This window comes from Bos indicus x Bos taurus, chromosome 17 (assembly GCF_003369695.1).
Source record: "Bos indicus x Bos taurus breed Angus x Brahman F1 hybrid chromosome 17, Bos_hybrid_MaternalHap_v2.0, whole genome shotgun sequence".
Classification (NCBI taxonomy): domain Eukaryota; kingdom Metazoa; phylum Chordata; class Mammalia; order Artiodactyla; family Bovidae; genus Bos; species Bos indicus x Bos taurus.
In genome coordinates, this window is record NC_040092.1 from 70833445 (window position 1) to 70855603 (window position 22159).

A 22159-nucleotide genomic window follows, 5' to 3' on the forward strand; every position below is an offset into this window, starting at 1 on the left:
GAAGGCTGAGCGCCAAAGAATTGATGCTTTTGAACTGTGGTGTTGGAGAAGACTCTTGAGAGTCCCTTGGACTGCAAGGAGATCCAACCAGTCCATTTTTTTTTTTCTTTTTTTTCCTTTCTTTTTTTTTTAATTTTATTTTATTTTTAAACTTTACAATATTGTATTGGTTTTGCCAAATATCAAAATGAATCCACCACAGGTATACATGTGTTCCCCATCCTGAACCCTCCTCCCTCCTCCCTCCCCATACCATCCCTCTGGGTCATCCCAGTGCACCAGCCCCAAGCATCCAGTATCGTGCATCGAACCTGGACTGGCAACTCGTTCCATATATGATATTATACGTATTTCAATGCCATTCTCCCAAATCATCCCACCCTCTCCCTCTCCCACAGAGTCCAAAAGACTGTTCTATACATTCTAAAGGAGATCAGCCCTGGGATTTCTTTGGAAGGAATGATGCTAAAGCTGAAACTCCAGTACTTTGGCCACCTCATGCGAAGAGTTGACTCATTGGAAAAGACTCTGATGCTGGGAGGGATTGGGGGCAGGAGGAGAAGGAGACGACAGAGGATGAGATGGCTGGATGGCATCACTGACTTGATGGACATGAGTCTGAGTGAACTCCGGGAGTTGGTGATGGACAGGGAAGCCTGGCGTGCTGCAATTCATGGGGTCACAAAGAGTTGGACACAACTGAGTGACTGAACTGAACTGAAAAGCAAAGGAGGAAAGGAAAGATATACCCATTTGAATGCAGAGTTCCAAAGAAGAGCAAGGAGAGATAAGAAAGCCTTACTCAGCCATCAATGCAAAGAAATAGAGGGTTCAGGATGGGTAACACGTGTATACCTGTGGTGGATTCATGTTGATATATGGCAAAACCAATACAATATTGTAAAGTTAAAAAATAAAATAGAATTAAAAAAAAAACATTAAAAAATAAATAGAGGAAAACAACAGAATGGGAAAGACTAGAGATCTCTTCAAGAAACTTAGAGGTACCAAGGGAATATTTCATGCAAAGATAGGCTCAATAAAGGACAAAAGTGGTAGGGACCTAAATGAAGCAGAAGATATTAAGAAGAGGTGGCAAGAATACACAGACGAACTGTACCAAGAAGATCTTCACGACCCAGATAATCACGATGGTGTGATCAGTCACCTAGAGCCAGACATCCTGGAATGTGCAGTCAAGTGGGCCTTAGAAAGCATCACTATGAACAAAGCCAGCAGAAGTGATGGAATTCCAGTTGAGCTATTTCAAATGCTGAAAGATGATGCTGTGAAAGTGCTGCACTCAATATGCCAGCAAATTTGGAAAACTCAGCAGTGGCCACAGGACTGGAAAAGGTCCTGTGAACCCCTTTGGGGTTCATTCCAACCCCAAAGAAAGGCAAATGCTGAAGAATGCTCAAAGTGCTGCACAGTTGCACTCATCTCACACGCTAGTAAAGTAATGCTTAACATTCTCCAAGCCAGGCTTCAGCAGTACGTGAACCTTGAACTTCCAGATGTTCAAGCTGGTTTTAGAAAAGGCAGAGGAACCAGAGATCAAATTGCCAACATTCACTGGATCATCAAAAGAGTAAGAGAGTTCCAAAAAAACATCTATTTCTGCTTTATTGACTATGTCAAAATCTTTGACTGTGTGGATCACAATAAACTGTGGAAAATTCTGAAAGAGATGGGAATACCAGACCACCTGACCTGCCTCTTGAGAAACCTGTATGCAGGTCAGGAAGCAACAGTTAGAACTGGACATGGAACAACAGACTGGTTCCAAATAGGAAAAGGAGTACGTAAAGGCTGTATATTGTCACCCTGCTTATTTAACTTATATGCAGAGTACATCATGAGAAATGCTGGACTGGAAAAAACACAAGCTGGAATCCAGATTTCCGGGAGAAACATCAATAACCTCAAGTATGCAGATGACATCACCCTTATGGCAGAAAGTGAAGAACTAAAAAGCCTCTTGATGAAAATGAAAGAGGAGAGTGAAAAAATTGCTTTAAAGCTCAACATTAAGAAAACTAAGATCATGGCATCTGGGCCCATCACATCATGGCAAATAGATGGGGGAACTGTGGAAACAGTGGCTGACTTTACTTTTCTGGTCTCCAAAATCACTGCAGATAGTAATTGCAGCCATGAAATTAAAAGATGCTTACTCCTTGGAAGGAAAGTTATGACCAACCTAGACAGCATATTAAAAAGCAGAGGCATTACTTTGTCAACAAAGGTCCGTCTAGTCAAGGCTACGGTTTTTCCAGTGGTCATGTATGTAAGTGAGAGTTGGACTATAAAGAAAGCTGAGTGCTGAAGAATTGATGCTTTTGAACTGTGGTTTTGCAGAAGACTCTTGAGAGTCCCTTGGCATGCAAGGAGATCCAACCAGTCCATCCCAAAGGCGATCAGTCCTGGGTGTTCATTGGAAGGACTGTGTTGAAGCTGAAACTCCAATACTTTGGCCACCTGATGTGTAGAGCTGACTAATTGGAAAAGATCCTGATGCTGGGAAAGATTGAGGGCAGGAGGTGAAGGGGACGACAGAGGATGAGATGGTTGGATGGACTCAATGGACATGGGTTTGGGTGGACTTCAGGAGTTGGTGATGGACAGGGAGGCCTGGCTTGCTGCGGTTCATGGCGTCACAAAGAGTCGGACATGACTGAGTGACTGAATTGAACTGAACCATCTTTATAAACTTTCCAAGTTATCTAAAATGCCTGGGACTGCTTCCTTATTGATGTGTCATTTATAACATCAACTTCAGGTAAAATACAAGATACCACTACAAAACTATTGGGAACTATACACACAGTCTTAGACCAGATACATTTTTAGGAGGTACAAATGTGCCTGGTCAAGCTACATTTTACTATTTGGAGAGCACTTTCAAGGAATGGAAAACCTAAGAATAGTCATATTTTTATTTGTAGAATTTCATATGAGAGAGGGACTATTTTAGAATTTTTTTAAATGACACTCCTAGGCTCTTTGGAGCCCAGTTATCTAGTTTACTGCATTTAAATGAAGATAATATTCCAAGGTCTTATAAGAGAAAGTATGTGCAAGAATACAAGAAATCCTCAAGAACTGATATAATCACTCATACACACAATTCTACTTAATTTTCATATTCTGCTTTATAACAGAAAAATCATTATTATTATTTTTAATATAAATTTATTTATTTTAATTGGAGATAAATTCTTTACAGTATTGTATTGGTTTTGCCACACATCAACATGAATCCGCCACAGGTGTACAAATGTTCCCCATCCTAAACCCCCCCTCCCTCCTCCCTCCCCATAAAGACAAAATTTAATGAATATTTCCTTGGGATTTCCCAGGCAAGAACACTGGAGTGGGTTGCCATTTCCTTCTCCAAGAAAGAAGACTAAACCTCTCAAAATTGTTTCAGCCATGAAATTAAAAGACACTTACTCCTTGGAAGGAAAGTTATGATCAACCTAGATAGCATATTCAAAAGCAGAGACATTACTTTGCCAACAAAGGTTCGTCTAGTCAAGGCTATGGTTTTTCCTGTGGTCATGTATGGATGTGAGAGTTGGACTGTGAAGAAGGCTGAGCGCCAAAGAATTGATGCTTTTGAACTGTGGTGTTGGAGAAGACTCTTGAGAGTCCCTTGGACTGCAAGGAGATCCAACCAGTCCATTTTTTTTTCTTTTTTTTCCTTTCTTTTTTTTTAAATTTTATTTTATTTTTAAACTTTACAATATTGTATTGGTTTTGCCAAATATCAAAATGAATCCACCACAGGTATACATGTGTTCCCCATCCTGAACCCTCCTCCCTCCTCCCTCCCCATACCATCCCTCTGGGTCGTCCCAGTGCACTAGCCCCAAGCATCCAGTATCGTGCATCGAACCTGGACTGACAACTCGTTCCATATATATTATACGTATTTCAATGCCATTCTCCCAAATCATCCCACCCTCTCCCTCTCCCACAGAGTCCAAAAGACTGTTCTATACATTCTAAAGGAGATCAGCCCTGGGATTTCTTTGGAAGGAATGATGCTAAAGCTGAAACTGCAGTACTTTGGCCACCTCATGCGAAGAGTTGACTCATTGGAAAAGACTCTGATGCTGCGAGGGATTGGGGGCAAGAGGAGAAGGGGACGACAGAGGATGAGATGGCTGGATTGTATCACTGACTCGATGGACGTGAATCTGAGTGAACTCCGGGAGTTGGTGATGGACAGGGAGGCCGGGCGTGCTGCGATTCATGGGGTCGCAGAGTCGGACACGACTGAGCGACTGATCTGATCTGATCTGATCTGATGGAATTGTTTTCAGGGAAAACTTCCTTTTCTTTGCTTTTATATAATAAAATACGTATAAATGATTTCTTATTTTTCCATGCAGCCTAACATAAGAGGAATAACTGTGAGTTGTAAAGAAAGCTCCGTGGCACACATGGGGCTACCACAGCTCTCTTTGTCGTTGTTGTTTTTTGCCTGGTCTATAAAGACACTGGAGAAGGCAATGGCACCCCACTCCAGTACTCTTGCCTGGAAAATCCCGTGGACGGAGGAGCCTGGTAGGCTGCTGTCCATGGGGTCGCTAAGAGTCGGGCACGACTGAATGACTTCACTTTCACTTTTCACTTTCCTGCATTGGAGAAGGAAATGGCAACCCACTCCAGTGTTCTTGCCTGGAGAACCCCAGGGACGGGGGAGCCTGGTGGGCTGCCATCTGTGGGGTCACAGTGACTTAACAGCAGCAGCAGCATAAAGAGACTAATTTGGAACTGAATATCTATCGGCAGCTCTTGAAATAATAGGATTAAGATATTTTAGAATTTTCTAAGTTTCCTTGGAATCTATTTTCCAGATTTAGTTTGGGTTCAAGTTCCTCCATTAAAATTAAGGATCTTAAAGAAATTAAGCAAAATGTATTTATTTTAAACTTGTATTTTCTTGATCAAATCTTCTATATAACAAATGTCAAAGCATATAGATAGGTGGTTGGTGGTTTGAATCTTATAACCAGGGTTAGCCAAATGTACATTGGCTGATATCTGCAAGAGATAGTGATTTCAGTTATAAAGTAGATAAGATTCATTAAAAATTATATTATAAACAAGGAGACAATAATAGCAAACATAAGGAACAATAATGCCAAAATGGCAAGAGTTAGAAGGTACAGCTGGAGAAGGCAATGGCAACCCACTCCAGTTCTCTCGCCTGGAAAAATCCCATGGACGGAGGAGCCTGGGAGGCTGCAGTCCATGGGGACACGACTGAGCGACATCCCTTTCACTTTTCCTTTCATGCACTGGAGAAGGCAATGCAACCCTCTCCAGTATTCTTGCCTGGAAAATCCCATGGACAGAGGAGCCTGGTAGGCTGCAGTCCATGGGGTTGCTAAGCGTCAGACATGACTGAGCGACTTCACTCTCACTTTTCCCTTTCATGCATTGGAGAAGGAAATGGCAACCCACTCCAGTGTTCTTGCCTGGAGAATCCCAGGGACAGGGGGCCTGGTGGGCTACCATCTATGGGGTCACACAGAGTCGGACACCACTGAAGCGACTTAGCAGCAGCAGCAGAAGGTATAGCATTAAAATAACACTTGTTGGTAGCAAATCTGTCACATACTTTCTGCTGATACTGATTGTTGAAGTGATACTGTGGGCCAGATTTTATATGAACATGATTAATGATGTAAGAGAGTAGAATCAATATTATGCTCTGATTCAGAAATCTCAGAATGACAAAAATGTGTTTTAGCAAATCTTTCAGGTAACTCTGATGCATGTTAATGTTGACAAAATCTGGCTTAGACTGCAACTACTTATACAAAATCACAAAGTCAAATACTTAAAAAGAGATAAGTAGTTGCATTAAAGCTCTTATTTTCCTTCTAAAAATTATCTTCTTAGCATACTAGCAGGTGTAATCATTGTTGACCAGACTGTTTCCTGATCTTCATGTGGAATATTTGCCTGTAATTTGTGAAGAAGCAGACTGTCCTAGAGTTGAAAGGGATGCTCAATAAGCTGACAGGTATATAATTATGTACAAATAAAATTATTGACATATTTTCAAGTTGATGTATATTAGAAGTTCTATTTCTTCTTGGATATATCATAGAATGCTGGGACTATTGTTATTCTACCCTACCTGTGCAAAGAGCCAACTCATTAGAAAAGACCCTGATTTGGGGAAAGATTGAAGAGAAGGGGATGACAGAGGATGAGATGGTTGGATGGCATCACTAACTCAATGGACATGGGTTTGAACAAGCTCTTAGAGACAGTGAAGGACAGGGTAGCCTGGTGTGCTGCAGTCCATGGGGTTGCAAACAGTCAGACATGACTGAACAACTGAACAACAACCTTACAAAAAAACCTATGTAAACAAAATCACAACTTTGCTGAACATATCAAAGAGCCAAAGTCACTAGCAATCCACTCACTCGCAGGCCCTGTCAAGCAAAGATGAGACACATACATCTGCTCACCAGTGACAGAAGACAGTTAGGGTGCCATATAATTAAGTTAGATGCATTTAGCTACAATTGTGATGTACTGTCAAGGTCAGGTGTGGAGTCGGATACAGCATCCTAAGATCTATAGACACAGGAGTTTTTACACACGTGCAGGCTCTTCCCCATGGACCTCAATCTCCTGCTCATGAGAAAGATGTGGGAAGAGCAGGAGATAGACAAGTACCTTCCTTCCTATTGTAGGCTTGGATGGGAAAGTGGTCACTTCTGGGAGAAAAGCATGAAGTTCTATTGCAACCCTTCTGTGGAAAATGAAATAAGCTTCTGGGGGAGGAATAGAAACCTGTCACTGCCAGGGCAAACATGTAGACTCCCTTTAGCAAGGTGAAAAACAAATGAACAAATAAAACTGGGGAAGTCTTGAACCCAGGAGCCTACTCCAATAATACCAGAGACCTTCTAACACATGGGAGAGGTAAAAAACAAAGAAAAAGACTCTCCCATGGAAGATCAGCCAGAGATATATGATGCTGTTTGGCTGTCAGGAACAGAAGAGGCAAGATCACTGGGAAAGGATATTTCTAACACCTAAAAACAGATCCTGTCTGAGGTGGAGAACCCCTTTCTCTCACCACCAGAGTACCAAGTACCAAGAAGCATGAAACTGCAGTCTTTCACTGGTTGACTGAAAAAAGTCTGGAGAGGTATATAGTTGTGGTAGACATGAATGAGGAAGCTAAAGCTAAAGATGAAATATTGAGAAAATGCATCTGAAATTTCAGCCTCCAAGCTAAAACAAAGGAATTAAAAGCCAATGGTCCACTGAAGGCAATCATAGGATAAAGACAATCCAAACTCAGCTGATTACTGACTATATTCACTCAGCAATATCCCTTCCCATGTACACATATTCACTAACAGCCTAACACAGCCTGAGCTGTGTCCATTTCCAGATGTAAAGTCTCTACTGTTAAATATATAATACATACTTGGTCGCTCAGTCATGTCTGACTCTTTGTGACCCCGTGGACTGTAGCCTGCCAGGTTTCTCTGTCCATGGTATTTCCAGACAAGAATACTGGAGTGGGTTGCCATTTTCCTCCTCATGGGATCTTTCCAACCCAGGAAGGGAAACCACGTCTCCTGCGTTTCCTGCTTTGCAGGTTGATTCTTACCTGCTGAACCATCAGGGAAGCCCCTTAAACACACATTATCTGATGATTAATAAAAAATTACATGACACACAAAAAGCCAAGGAAAAAAACACAGTGTTAAGAGAGAATATAATCATCAGAACAGACTCAAACATGGCTGCTATGTTTAATCTATCAAATGAGAAATTTCAGGAGAGAGAGTACTATAAATTGAATTGTGCCTCCTTGCCAAGTTTGTACACTGAAGCCCTAATCCCAATGAGGTCATAAGGGTGAGGCCTAATCCCACAGAGGTAATGTTCTTATAAGAAGATGAACAGACACAAGAGCCCACTTTCTTTCTCTGTCTCTCTTTTTCTCTCTCCACACACACACACACACACACACACACACAGAGGAAATGCTATGTGAGGGTGATGAAGCAACCATCTACAAGTGAAGAACAGAGGCCCCAGCAGACACCAATCCTCACAGCACTTTGATATCGAAGGCCTAGCCTCCAGATCTGTGAGAAAATACTTTTTGTTGTTTTAGACATTCAGTTTGTGATATTTTGTTATGGCAACCTAAGCAGACCAACACACATTGCAATTCTACTAATGAATCAAATGGAAATGCTAGAAATAAAAAAAGATAGATAAAGTTCACCTTTGACAAACTCATCAATAGACTGAAGACAGTTGAATAACAATCACTGAAATTTAAGATTGGTCTCTAGAAATTACTCAAATTCAAAAAGGGTGGCAAAAAATAACAGAATTCAAGAGTTATGGGATAATATGAAACAATATCACATATGTGTAAATGAGTTGCAGAAGAAGAGATAATAATGCAGGAGAATTGTGAAATAATGGGCAAGAGTTTTCAAAAATTCATGACAGATATCACAATGCTGATGCAAGAAATTTAGACTTCTCAAAAGGGCAAATTACTACACAGACAGACAACACTCCTAGATACATTATATTCAAAGTGCTGATAAAAAAAATTGTGAAAAAATTAGAGAAAAAAACCATAGAAATAAAATAAAGATTTACCACAGACATTAAAACCCATCATGAATGGTAAATAAAAGAGTCGGGAATCTAACATGCAGGTGGCGCTAGTGGTGAAGCATGGCTGGGAAGATCCATGGGAGGAAGAGATGCCCACCCACTGCAGCATTCCTGCCTGAGAAGCCCCATGGACAGAGGAGCCTGGCGGGCTGTGGTCCATGGGGTCACAGGGAGTCGGGTATGACTGAGTGACTGAGCATACATATTTAACATGCCATCTTAGAACTTTATACCCAAAGAAAATATCTTCAAAAAATGAAAATTTATAAACATACTCTATATAAAATACAAAAAGAAATTCTTCAGGGAAAATAAATATGATATGAATCAAAACTTGGATCTACATATACACACACAAAAATCTTCAGGAAAATCCATTTTCCCAACTCCCTTAGCTACTGCACTGATGAATGCAGCTTCTGTATCTCAGTCCATAGGCATCAGAGAGTGTTCCTCTCAACCAGGGCTTTGAACAGGACTGGAAAGCAATCAAGTTCCTACAGTGTTGTTATTTTAGCACCTAGGATCATTCCAAAGAATGGTTGAAATTAATTGATGTCTCTGTCTAGGAAGTCATTTACTGAGGTTTTACAAGTATGGTGATAGGAAAGAACTCCATAGTAGGAATATGAATGTCTCAATGACAGTCTCTAATATTATTATTCTTAGGCTGCATGTGAATAAAATACCTGTACTGGAAAAAACAAACAAACAAACAAACAAAAATCCTCACTGAAGAAAAGGATTCAAACAGAACTTTAAAATTAACTTTATGGCTGGATTGGCCCAATAAGCTACTATGGACTCGTAGCCTCATTCCTAACACAACTTCTTCGTCTTTATTATGGTTCTTGTTAGACTATCCTAAGCCTTGCTAGTTGGCATTCTTTCCTACTTTTGACAATAGCATAGTGCAGAAAACTGTCAAAATTTCTATATTCTATGATTCTGTTTCTTTAAACTGTACTCTTCAAGTATTCTGTAGTCTATTACGAAATATAAGATGTACTATCAGATGACCAGGACAGAAAGCAAGACTCAAAGAATATAAGAGAGAGGATGAACATTATATTCATTTTTGAATTTGGAAGAAGTCTAATGATATCAGTACTCATCTAAACAGGACAGCTACATTATGCAAAAATAACACTCCAGAAATCACAAGACAAAATTAGTTTTCTATTAAAAAGCACATATGCTTTGCATGTAGACATAGAATTGACACTATAGAATTTACTATGGTAAGTTGAAGTGAATACTTATAGTTTTCTTCTTGAATTTTTTTTTTGTTTACATCTCCATTTCAAAACATTATTTTCAATAACATATTAGGAAGTAAAACTTATTGTTTTGCAGTAACTTTGGCAATGCCTTTTAAAACTTCCCATCCAGGATAAGAAGACTGTATGAGAACTACACAGCTACCATTACTATCACTTTGATTAAGGAATCAGGAATTTAATCAATGTTAGTAGGAAAACATAAAAAAGTCTTTTCCATCTGTCTACTAATTCAATTCAATTAAATAAACATTCATTTTATTATTTTATTTCCACATACTAGCTGTGCATGTGCAAGACATTAGCAAGCAGCTTAACAGAAAAAGAGAAAAATGTGCTCACTTACTAATTTGACTCGATGACCAGGAGTGGCACTGATTTCCCATGTGCATTCTTTTCTGCTTGGGTACTTGTCTGGCCAGTTGGGACTAGTGATGAAGCCACTTGGACTGTGAATCTTCTGTTCACACTCAGCTGTGCCAATAACGATAGTATCAATTAGTGTGTAAATCTAGCCCAGGATTGGGCCATCCAGGAGGCAGCTTACTTGCACACTATCTTGCTGAAAAATTTTCCTGAATAACTAATCATCACTCTACCACTTATCATATTCATCTGCTTTGGCAAACATTTTGCCGCACATAATCGTAATTAGACAGTGACTGTTTTTGAATTCACATGAAAGTAAGTATTTATAATGAATTAGATAAATGCAATGAGAAAATGAATTATTTTTAACTGCTGGGTTTATAAGCTCAAAATTTAACAGAGTAATGTTATTGATAATCAAAGGTATCAACTCTTGGTATGTACAAAACATTTAATGCAATGTCACAACAAAAATCAATGGACTATGTCATTTTCAATTATTTTTCCTATTAACATAAACATCATTTATAGTTAACTAGGATCACTAAGCCACTTTATGAATCATATCTTTATATTTTTTCTCTCCCTTTGTTAAAGTATATGCTTGAATATCTAAATCATAATTTTAGCTGCTAAAGTAAATTCTTTGTAATTTCATCAAAGTAAAATGAAGCCCTGAGGGGAAAACAGCTACTAGCTTCAGAACTAATTTAGAAAACATGTCATTCAATTAATATGAAATTTCTTTTAGATATTACACAGTTTAAATAACTTCATCTTGGGGGAGGGCATCCAATATTGCTAATGCATGCGTGCACTGTTGCTTCAGCTTTGTATGACTCTTGTGGCCCTATGGATTATAGCCTGCCAAGGCTCCTCTGTCCATGGGATTCTTCAGGCAAGAATGCTAGAGTAGGTTGCCATTTCCTTTTCCAGGGCAGCTTCCTGACTCAGAGATTGAAACTGCATCTCCTGCAGCTCTGGCATTGCGGGCGGATTCTTTACTGCTGAGCCACTGGGGAAGACACAATATTTCTAATATCAAACTTCAAAACATGTAATACTGTGTCCTCAAACTGTGTTCTAACTATATAATTTATGAAGCATTATGCTGTGTATCCTGTGTAGACTGGAAATTATTTGTTGTATATTATGTCACCCATTCTAAAATATAATTAATTCTCTGAAAATTTCTAAGAAATCTCAGGGGAAACACTTTACTATATGAACAAAACACTTGTTAAATAGTAGTGCTGCACAATAAGGGTAAAATGACTGACACTACTGTGCTGTTGGTGCCTGCCTTCTTTCTAAACCCTTGCTTTAACTGTGCCAGCTTTCCACAGGGAATTGCATTTGTAACCAAGAAATGCAAAAAAAAAAAAAAAAAGATTGAAGTTTAGCTCGTTTTAAACAGCATAGGTTCATACAGCAAAACTTAAAAGTCTGAGTGCTGTCTTGATAAGGGTTTTCTAAGTTCCATTATCCCTGTCCTTGCCTTGCTCATATGAAATGTGGAATCTTCCAGATCCGGCAAATAGCCTATAAGACAAAGCCAAGAGGCTTGCTGCTGAAGTGTATAAGGTACAGAGTATCATAGCAGTAGTGAAACAAAATCCAGCCCCTTTACTGACAGAAAAGAGGAGTGTCATTAGGGGTGCCTGGAAATACTTCTATATAAAAGAAGTTTTCTAGAAAGTCCTTTCTTGAAAATATTTATTATAAAGAGAAACTTTGGATATCTAAATTTATTTGCTACCTGTGAGTCACTACATGCACACTCTGTAAACACTTTTTTTTTTCTAAATCATCTTCCATATCTCAAAATAACTGGGCCTATTCCCCAGCCTATTGATTTACTAGAATACCAAGTTTCACATATCAGAATCTCATTGGTTTATACATGAAAGTAAAAAGAGAAAAAAAAATCTTGCATATAATTCTGTGCAACGTCATTAATTTAGTGAAATAGAGGGGAAAAATATGATGTGACCATATTTGAATGAAACTAATGGAATGAGAGTCAATTCAGGGTATTCTGTAGGATTCAAATGTGCATACAAAGAATTACTATGTAATTGTGATTCTAGTCAGGCACCTACCACTCTACCTGTACTAATGACTAGTTATACACTTGTCTTAGTAATAAATCCAAGTTAAATAGAAAGCTTTATTTTCTTTTTAAACAAAATAGAAACAAGGAAGAAATAAAGGAAGAAAGAAATAAGATCTGAGTAACTATATCTTTTCCCCATGTAGCTCACACTGGCTGAGGAGATGAAGATAAATGTCTTTATAAAACCTTGGAATATAGTCAGAACGTAGGACCAAAAGCTGATAGGCTAATACTGCGCTACTAAGATGCTGTGTGTGTGTGTGTGTGTGTGTGTGTGTGTGTGTGTGTTGGGGAGTGGGGTGGGAAACCATGACTTCAAACTCTAAATGGCACAGTATTTTCAAATGTCTTTTTTATGGTAGGCATTTGAGTTTGAGATGCCTGGTATTTAAGTGACAGCATTCATGCATCACATATATAAGATATGTTGGGGAGGGAAATTAAACCAAATGCAAAGCATTTAGCAGCAGTTTAAATATGGAGACGGGTATGAGGCCTGTTATATGAAGACTGGTGGATAATGCAGTGCTTTCCTGGCTGCCAGACGGCATCATGGCAGCTCTTGCATCTGTTATACAGTTATTCTAATGCCACCTATGCATGATGTGCAGAACCTTGAGGTAATACAAAGTTTCCAATAGTGTGATTTGGATCTTTGAACACTGGGTGTATTTTTATTTTTGACATTTGAACAGTTAACAATTTCTACTCACTGATATGATTAACTCTACCTGGAAGCAGTGCTTTACCCAAATTGCATGAAGTTCTAGATATCATCAGAAAAAATGACCTTTCTTTCATACCTTCCTTGCAATCATGCTTATTTTCGTGCAGCACAAATCCATTTCGGCACTGACACAGGTAGCTTCCCATTGTGTTGACACACTCATGTTGACACCCGCCATTATCCTTAGAACACTCATCTTTGTCTAGCAAAGAGATAACCGCATAGATTAATAAGTAACTTTAAAAATGAAGGATATCAAAGGAGAGTCATTTAGTTGTAGTTAATATTGGCAAAGGGTAAGCTAAGTCACAGCTTTCCCTGTTCCCAAAATAAAGCCAAACAAAAAAATTATAGTGACTTAATTCTACCTAGTCCTTGTTTAGCTTGGAGCCTTGTGCCGTGAATTGAATTTCCGAGATCACTTACACAAGGATGACAACATGTAGTCCTCTTTCATTCCTCTATTGGAGAAGTTTTGAGTAGGGCAGAGGAAATAAACGAATCTTTTTCCAAATAATCCTAAAAATTTATTGTCAACTTTTAAAATCAATTAAAAATTGTGAATAATTTGATTAAATGCAAATAAGGGCATATAAATGGAGTGAAATCCTTCACTATGGCATGTAGACAGAGGCTAAACAAGGTTCCAAGATTTGTGTGCATTCATTTTTAAAAATCACTTGTTATAACTACTGTAGCTGATTTTTTCCATTAACTTTGCAGTTATGCTTAGCATTAATAAATCTGGATATTTTATAAGATTCCAAGACAGAAAAAGGCATCATTAGATTATCCTGAAGGAAAAACAATTAATATGTTTTAAATTAATCTACTCAAGCAAACCAGTTAATTAATAAGTAATTCCATAAAAGAGCTTTTAGTGTGCTAGAAGTAAAGGTTGCTGCTAAGTCGCTTCAGTCGTGTCCAACTCTGTGTGACCCCAGAGACAGCAGCCCACTAGGCTCCTCGGTCCCTGGGATTCTCCAGGCAAGAACACTGGAGTGGGTTGCCATTTCCTTCTCCAATGCATGAAAGTGAAAAGTGAAAGTGAAGTCGCTCAGTCGTGCCCGACTCTTAGTGACCCCATGGACTGCAGCCTACCAGGCTCCTCCATCCATGGGATTCTCCAGGCAAGAGCACTGGAGTGGGGTGCCATTGCCTTCTCCGTGAAGTAAAGGTTAGGATACGAAATATGAGCTCTAAGAAATAACCAACAAATTCACTACAGGGAAAAAATCCCAACTCTATTAGCAGGCAGTCAATTCAGTGAGAGGCATCAGCCACCACATTACATTGCTTAGCAGTCATTCCATGAATGGCTTGTCCATTAAAGTCAAAACTGGCCTCTGCTCCTGACACATAGATATGATAATTCTTCACTCAGACCTTCCCCACTCCCATAGTACAGTGAACAAAAAGCCACATGACAGTCACATCAGAGATTAGGCTGAATTCAAAAGTTACACCATCAATTGATTTTTTCTAGGGAGAGTTTGTGAGCTCATGGTGGCACACAAATAGCAAATACTATTTTTGCTTGTTTTATTTTATTTTATTTTATTTTTTTGCTTGTCTTAATCAAATCAGTATTCCCCCTATGGATATGGGTGTAGGAAAGCCATTTTATCCAAGAATCTGATACTAATATTTGTGAATACATTTATTTTTTCCCATTTTGGTGACTGATAACATGATATACCACATGCATGCTTCTGGGATATATTCATGCATTGGCAATATAGAATATACATATAGACAGTCTTGAAATTTTTAATAACATATCAGGATCAATATAGCTGCAGTTTAAGTGTTCTTTACTTGTCCTTAAGACTTCCATAACACTTTTAATACTTAATATTGAAGCTAAGCAAATAAGAAAAAATAAATAAAATAAAATTTATCTCTAAAAGAGCATCAAATATTAAATAAAGTGTATAAGAAATCAGAAATTAATAGAAAGTAGCCTTGCAAGATTAATTTTCAAGAAGTTCATAATTTGGAAGTACTTTTACCTTAACTGTGAAAACTACAGGTGATGTTTGTAAATGGCTCATGTGGAAAGGATGAGTGGAGAACTAGACTCCCTGCTCGCATGCTGTCACTACCCGTATTTCCTAGTTCAGACAATCAGGAGATGATTTATGTTTCTTATTTTAATATGCCTGTCCAGGGGCTGTTTACTTAAGATGGTTTGGAAAAATACTTCTTTATGAGTTGATGTCAAATACACTGCATCACTGTAAATGGGAAGAGCCAATTAAAAATTTTCTGGTGCTAGAATTACTCTGAAATAGATACATATTTCTTATAAAATATTTATCTAATGATTGTTTGGTAATCTTAAAATCTGATATAGTGAACTATGGCTGTATTCTAGGTCAACCAGATTTTTGAGAGTTAGTTGGATATCTAACAATTGTAAGTATTTTACATTTAAGAAATTAGTTTACATTTGCAATTGGCTGGTAAACAGGTTACTCAGTGAGAAACCTATCAGAGCAGGGACCACCTGAGTCATCCCTTCATTTGGATCTGTTAGACGCCATGCATGAGAGACAAAAAATGTTAAAAAAGAACACGGGTTAATATGCTAAATTTTTCAACCCATAGTCATTTTACAATGAAAATAATTCCAAAACATAGAATATTTCTAACATTTAAAGTTCCTCGTAGTATAAATATCATGTTGCTACATGATATTTCTAAGGAGAGTTATTTTCTTTAGATTTGATAGAACATAATCTGATTTGTAGTAATGGTAAGTACAGAGAAATAAAGTTGAAAGTGAAACAATTCATATTTGAATAATAGTTTTTGTAGCCAGATTTTCATATTTCTGTTGTGCTGGAAAAATAATAATAATTTAAAAATAATATTTAGAGGAGGAATAAGAAAATGAGGAACAAGAGGGAGAAGAAGATTTTATATATCATACTGTCTAAGTATCTTATTATTTTTCAGTGTCCCAATTAATTAATGTTTCCTTCTTCCCTACATCAAACATTGCTTAATATAATCAATGTCACATGAAATTAAGAGTTACCAAATATATTGCTAGAATATATGTGTAAGCTAATCTGAACTAAGCTAAAATTCAAACCTGGGCAAAAAAGCAGCATATAAAAGTCATCATGCCCAACAAAGCAGTGTATAAAACTGCCCACACACGCCAAATAGTCAATATGAAAAGAGAAAATTTCAGTAAACATTGGAATACTTGAAGTTATCCAGACTTCCTACATCACACAAAGAAAGCTATTTATTTAACTTAATGTCATTAAAGATGAGTTACACAAACATATTCTGAATTTTTTATAAAAATCATCAAATTTGAGGGAAAAACATTAGCAAATACAATTCTGTTTTCATTTTCTTTCCTTTTAATCTTCTTAGGACACAAACTACAAATATTTTGAACAATGAAAATCCCAAGGAAGAGAGAAGGAAGGAGGATACGGAGTTTTAAAAATTTCTCAGACTGTCTGCGGAATGAATTCAATAATTGATAATTCGGTCAATGATTCATTTGAAATTTTCTAGCATTTTCATACTGTCAGCATGGGATTTTAAGAACTGTTTTTATTAAAGAGAAATAAATGTTTTATTGAGTAGAAATCGAAACATTTAATTTTTAGGTGGAAATTAGCCTCCTTCTTTGGAATGGACATATCTGATTTCCATTCCTTCATGTTAGATAAAGGAAACGTCCATTATTAGGGAAAAAGGAGGTGGCATTTTCCCATCAGAGGCCTGCAGAGTATCTCTGAGACTATCAGAGACCATCAGTCTATGAATAATACATACTGGATGGAACTGAAGTGGCAACCTATATCAAGTTCTTGCAAGATTCAAAAATAAAAATTTTCTCTTTGCGGAACGCTTCCATGTCTGTAGGAAAAAGAAGTAAAGTGTCCACACACTAGACCAGAACAATATATGAGCAGATACACTTACAATAAATGCTCAGATATAAAACAAATATTGTACGCACTCATGTGTACACACATACACAATACCTCTCATGCATGTGTGCATGCATACAAGACACACAGTTTTCAACACAAAACTGTTGAAAAAATAATCACCTTCAAATGAGCTCTGATAAGCTCTGTTGAGAGCAACAATTCAGACAATTTTCTCTTTCTAAAATATGCAAGTATTTAAATATCATTAATCATGAAACTTGGAACTAGATTCAGAATCATAGAAGAGCTTTAATTGTGTTACTACTTGAAATTAATCACACTAATATTTAAAGTTTTGTTAGGATAATATCAGGTTGAATTTATTCTAAAAATATCTATGACCATCCCATGAGAAAAAAACAAAAAAGGTGTGTAGGAGAAACAGTGTAGAGAAATATCTATAAACACTGAAAGGTGGATAAGATGAGAATCAGGGCAGTTGAAATCACTTGAATATAGAGGAAGAAAAATCACACAAATCATTTTATCTGACTCCAATATTTGTAACAGACATAAAGGAACTCAGAGTCAAGAAATCCAGGCTTTAATGAGCTTATCCTTTAAGCCATCATTGCATCTTTTTACCACTACAGGGTTGCCTAAAGAAGGTGGAAGGTCTATGTGCAGCTCTCATTGCCTGAAGTTATTTGTTATATTATTTCCAAATAACGAACACTGTGATTAAAGTAAAACTCAAGCTTCCCAAATATAATTTTTACATGCATAAAATCCTACTAATATTTCCTTTAAGTTTAACCTATTTAAGGAAAAATAATTTTGTTCTTAGAATACAGTTAATTTTGCTTAATCACTTAAAGTAAGTAAACTATATCAAGTACACCTATGCAGATTTGCATAATTGTATTCAAATACAATATCATATAAAATTAAGTTAGGCTTTACTTCATATAAAGTAATTATTGTTATTTAGAAACAAACCTCATTCATTCAAGGAAAATAATGGTAATATAGTTGAACCAATGATAATATATTGTTGAACCAGCTATCTTCTAGAAAATGTCTATATTATTAGACATTTTGTTTGTTATATTCCAAAATACATAAAAATTTAATAGATATGTAATTCAATATCATTTTCAAATAACCTTAGTTTTATAGTCATAACTTCCTTATTTACTTGTACTATTTCATTACATTGCTTTATAACACACCCTTAATATCAGAAGTAAATAACACTAATTTTTGTAGAGGAGCTTATGGATATTTTGCTGTATAAAACAATAACTTCTAGATTTTCAAACTATAGCATGACTATTTTAAGACATTAAGAACTTATGCAATGATTTCTTACTTTGCTGAACATGAAAGTGACAGAAATCTGTATTATTTTGCTAATAAACTCTTAGAGTCATTCTTCTAATTCCATTTCTTAAAGTGCTTATTGAAAATCAAAGTTATGTGTAAACATTAGTAAAATCTCAATATGATTATTTCATTAGATATTAATAATTATATTTTAAAAATAATACTATAGTTTAATTTCATTTTATTCATTAAAAATCTAAGTATATATCCTTGTGTTTTTTCTCTTTTGATGCATCACTTAGTTGCAATAAAGCTAGAACATATTTATAAATATTTTTCCTTTCTATATAATACGAATTCACTTATAATAAATACTGTTTCTTTTTAAATTGAATTTCTTGATAAATTTCTGGGGAAAGTTATGTGGAAAAATAGCTAAACACTTCTCATTATGTTTTCATAAATCATAACCACTTCTGAACTTTTTAGAGAACTGGTTATAAACAGAACTACTTAAGATTATGTCTCCATAAAAAATTTCTGGATTAACATACACAATGCAGCAAATATTTATTCAATTGTCTATAAAATGTTACAAACTATAAAAATAAAAATTAGAAAATTTAACTCAATAAAAAACACATACTAATAGTATTAATTTGTATTAATACTTATGAACTAATCAATAGATGGATTTAAAGTTTCACAAGTTTCAGAATAATGTTTTTAAGAGGAATAATTTTGAAATTGGGAAATTTAGGGAATTTCACTGATGTTTACTTATTTTCTTAAAATGTAGGGGCTTTTAATCAAATTTCACCTCTTTAAGAGGGAATTTTTAATGTGAATTGGTTCAGTATAAGTCAGTCATGTCCAACTCTTTGAGACCCCATGTACTGTAACCCACCAGGCTCCTCTGTCCGTGGGATTTTCCAGGCAAGAATACTGGAGTGGGTTGCCATTTCCTCCTCCAGATCATTAACCTTATCCACTTCCAAAGTCATTGTATGAAAATATTGCCACAATAATTTTGTGTTGTTTTTACTAGGCTTTGATATATCTGATTAGAATGTATATAAAATCTAAGTCAGCAAATTTGGAAAACTCAGCAGTGGCCACAGGACTGGAAAAGGTCAGTTTTCATTCCAATCCCAAAGAATGCTCAAACTACCGCACAATTGCACTCATCTCACATGCTAGTAAAGTAATGCTCAAAATTCTTCAAGCCAGGCTTCAGCAATACGTTAACCGTGAACTTCCTGATGTTCAAGCTGGTTTTAGAAAAGGAAGAGGAACCAAAGATCAAATTGCCAACATTCACTGGATCATGGAAAAAGGAAGAGAATTCCAGAAAAACATATTTCTGCTTTATTGACTATGCCATAGCCTTTGACTATGTGGATCACAATAAACAGTGGAAAATTCTGAAAGAGATGGGAATACCAGACCACCTGACCTGCCTCTTGAGAAACCAGTATGCAGGTCAGGAAGCAACAGTTAGAACTGGACATGGAACAACAGACTGGTTCCAAATAGGAAAAGGAGTATGTCAAGGCTTATTGTCACCCTGCTTATTTAACTTGTATGCAGAGTACATCATGAGAAATCCTGGGCTGGAGGAAGCACAAGCTGGAATCAAGATTGCTGGGAGAAATATCAATAACCTCAGATATGCAGATGACACCACCCTTATGGCAGAAAGTGAAGAAGAACTAAAGAGCCTCTTCATGAAAGTGAAAGAAGAGAGTGAAAAAGTTGGCTTAAAGCTCAACATTCAGAAAACTAAGATCATGGCATCTGGTCCCATCATTTCATGGCAAATAGATGGGGAAACAGTGGCTGACTTTATTTTTCTTGGCTCCAAAATCACTGCAGATGGTGACTGCAGCCATGAAATTAAAAGATGCTTACTCCTTGGAAGGAAAGTTATGGGCAACCTAGACAGCATATTAAAAAGCAGAGACATTACTTTATCAACAAAGGTCCGTCTAGTCAAGGCTATAGTTTTTCCAGTGGTCATGTATGGATGTGAGAGTTGGACTATAAAGAAAGCTGAGCACTGAAAAATTAATGCTTTTGAACTGTGGTGTTGGATAAGACTCTTGAGAGTCCCTTAGCCTGGAAGGAGATCCAACCAGTCCATCCTAAAGGTGATCAGTCCTGGGTGTTCATTGGAGGGACTGATGTTGAAGATGAAACTCCAATACTTTGGCCACCTGATGCAAAGAGCTGACTCATTAGAAAAGACCCTGATGCTGGGAAAGATTGAGGGCAGGAGGAAAAGGGGATGACAGAGGATGAGATGGTTGGATGGCATCACCGACTCAATGTATATGGGCTTGGGTGGACTCTGGGAGTTGGTGATGGATGGGGAGGCATGGCGTGCTATGGTTCATGGGGTCGCAAAGAGTGGGACATGACTGAGCAACTGGAATGAACTGAAGATCTAAGTATTTGACAATTGCATTTCATAGGGCCATTATTATTAATATCCTAACTTTAAGTAAATAATTATTAAACTAGGATAAATGTTCATGGGTTCAGTGTACCTCCAAGCTCATTTATAGAAAACTATGAAGAATGGATAGCATACAATTTAAGCCAATCCACCTTGAAAGTCTGTAATACACATGCAACATGAGAATACTGATACCTGAGAAGAAATGTGCTTTGAAGCCCTTCTTGGATACAGTATTGTCAGATTTGAATTCTATTCTCATATTGTTGAAATGGGATGTGATCACTTCAGGCACTTCAGCACCACAATATTTGCCATGCAATTTAGACTCAGAAGAGAGACCACTCCAAATCTCCACATAATCATACTTGCATACCTAGAAATAAACAGGTTACTGTAATCACCAAATCTGAAAGCATCAGATAATTGACAGCTGTTTTTTAAAAATGTATTATGTTTTTCCCTTTTCACTCCTGTGGGTCAAACTGGATTAATAGGTCCAAATATACAGACTTCAGGAAAGCTGAGATGGGTGACGAGTATTTGTTTAACAATGCGTATGATTTGAACTCTCCACATTATGTGTGCCTTGTAATATGTCAACCTAAATTACTGGTTTTTTTGTGATATTAATTAGGTAATGAATAAGCAAAATGTTGCTAGGAAAAGTGAAATAAATTTTCTATCTATTTTGCTACCACTGCAACTTTTATTTAGAGAGGGCTCTGACACAAAAGTAGAATAATGTTACTGAGGTTAAAGCTGTTTCCTATTGGTTTTCCTTGTGGATATCAATATAATGAATGAAACAATGAAGTGATAACATAACCCAGTATTCTATAAGTCAAGATTTTGCTCATGCCTTTATTTTAAATAGCCAATAAGTTAAACTATGAAAATGCACAGAATTTTTTAACAACATTCCACACAGTAACCTCATCATAAATTTGAGATTTCCAGGATATGTTAGAGTCTGTAAAGCCTCCTTCCATGAATAAAGACTGCTACCATGAGAAAAATGTCTTCAACCACAATGCACCATTTATTTTAAAACCATCTACCTATCTTCCTTCTAAACATAAACTTCTATCCTTTGGAACTTTTACCAACTAGTGAATCAAAACGCCATTTCTGCCATAATTAACAGCTTTAGGGAAACTCAGAAAGTAGAAGCCACTCAATACTAAGCTCACATGACATTACAGAACTGGTAGGAAGAGTCCCATTTTCAAAACAGTGCTGCTCATGTGAAAGCTTTTCTAAGATTACTGTAAAAATACTTTT

At 36.9% G+C, this 22159-nt stretch overlaps 1 protein-coding gene across 1 annotated transcript in view; it reads right to left on the minus strand.

Moving 5' to 3' along the window:
• TLL1 (tolloid like 1) overlaps nucleotides 1-22159 on the minus strand; it is a gene marked incomplete at its 5' end in the record, with an annotated part of 170956 nt that overhangs the window by 36229 nt on the left and 112568 nt on the right. Inside the window, 3 exons of the mRNA XM_027513518.1 lie at nucleotides 10321-10448; nucleotides 13263-13388; nucleotides 21071-21251. Of these exons, the coding sequence (XP_027369319.1) occupies nucleotides 10321-10448; nucleotides 13263-13388; nucleotides 21071-21251 (435 nt within the window). The remainder of the gene's footprint in view (nucleotides 1-10320; nucleotides 10449-13262; nucleotides 13389-21070; nucleotides 21252-22159) is intronic.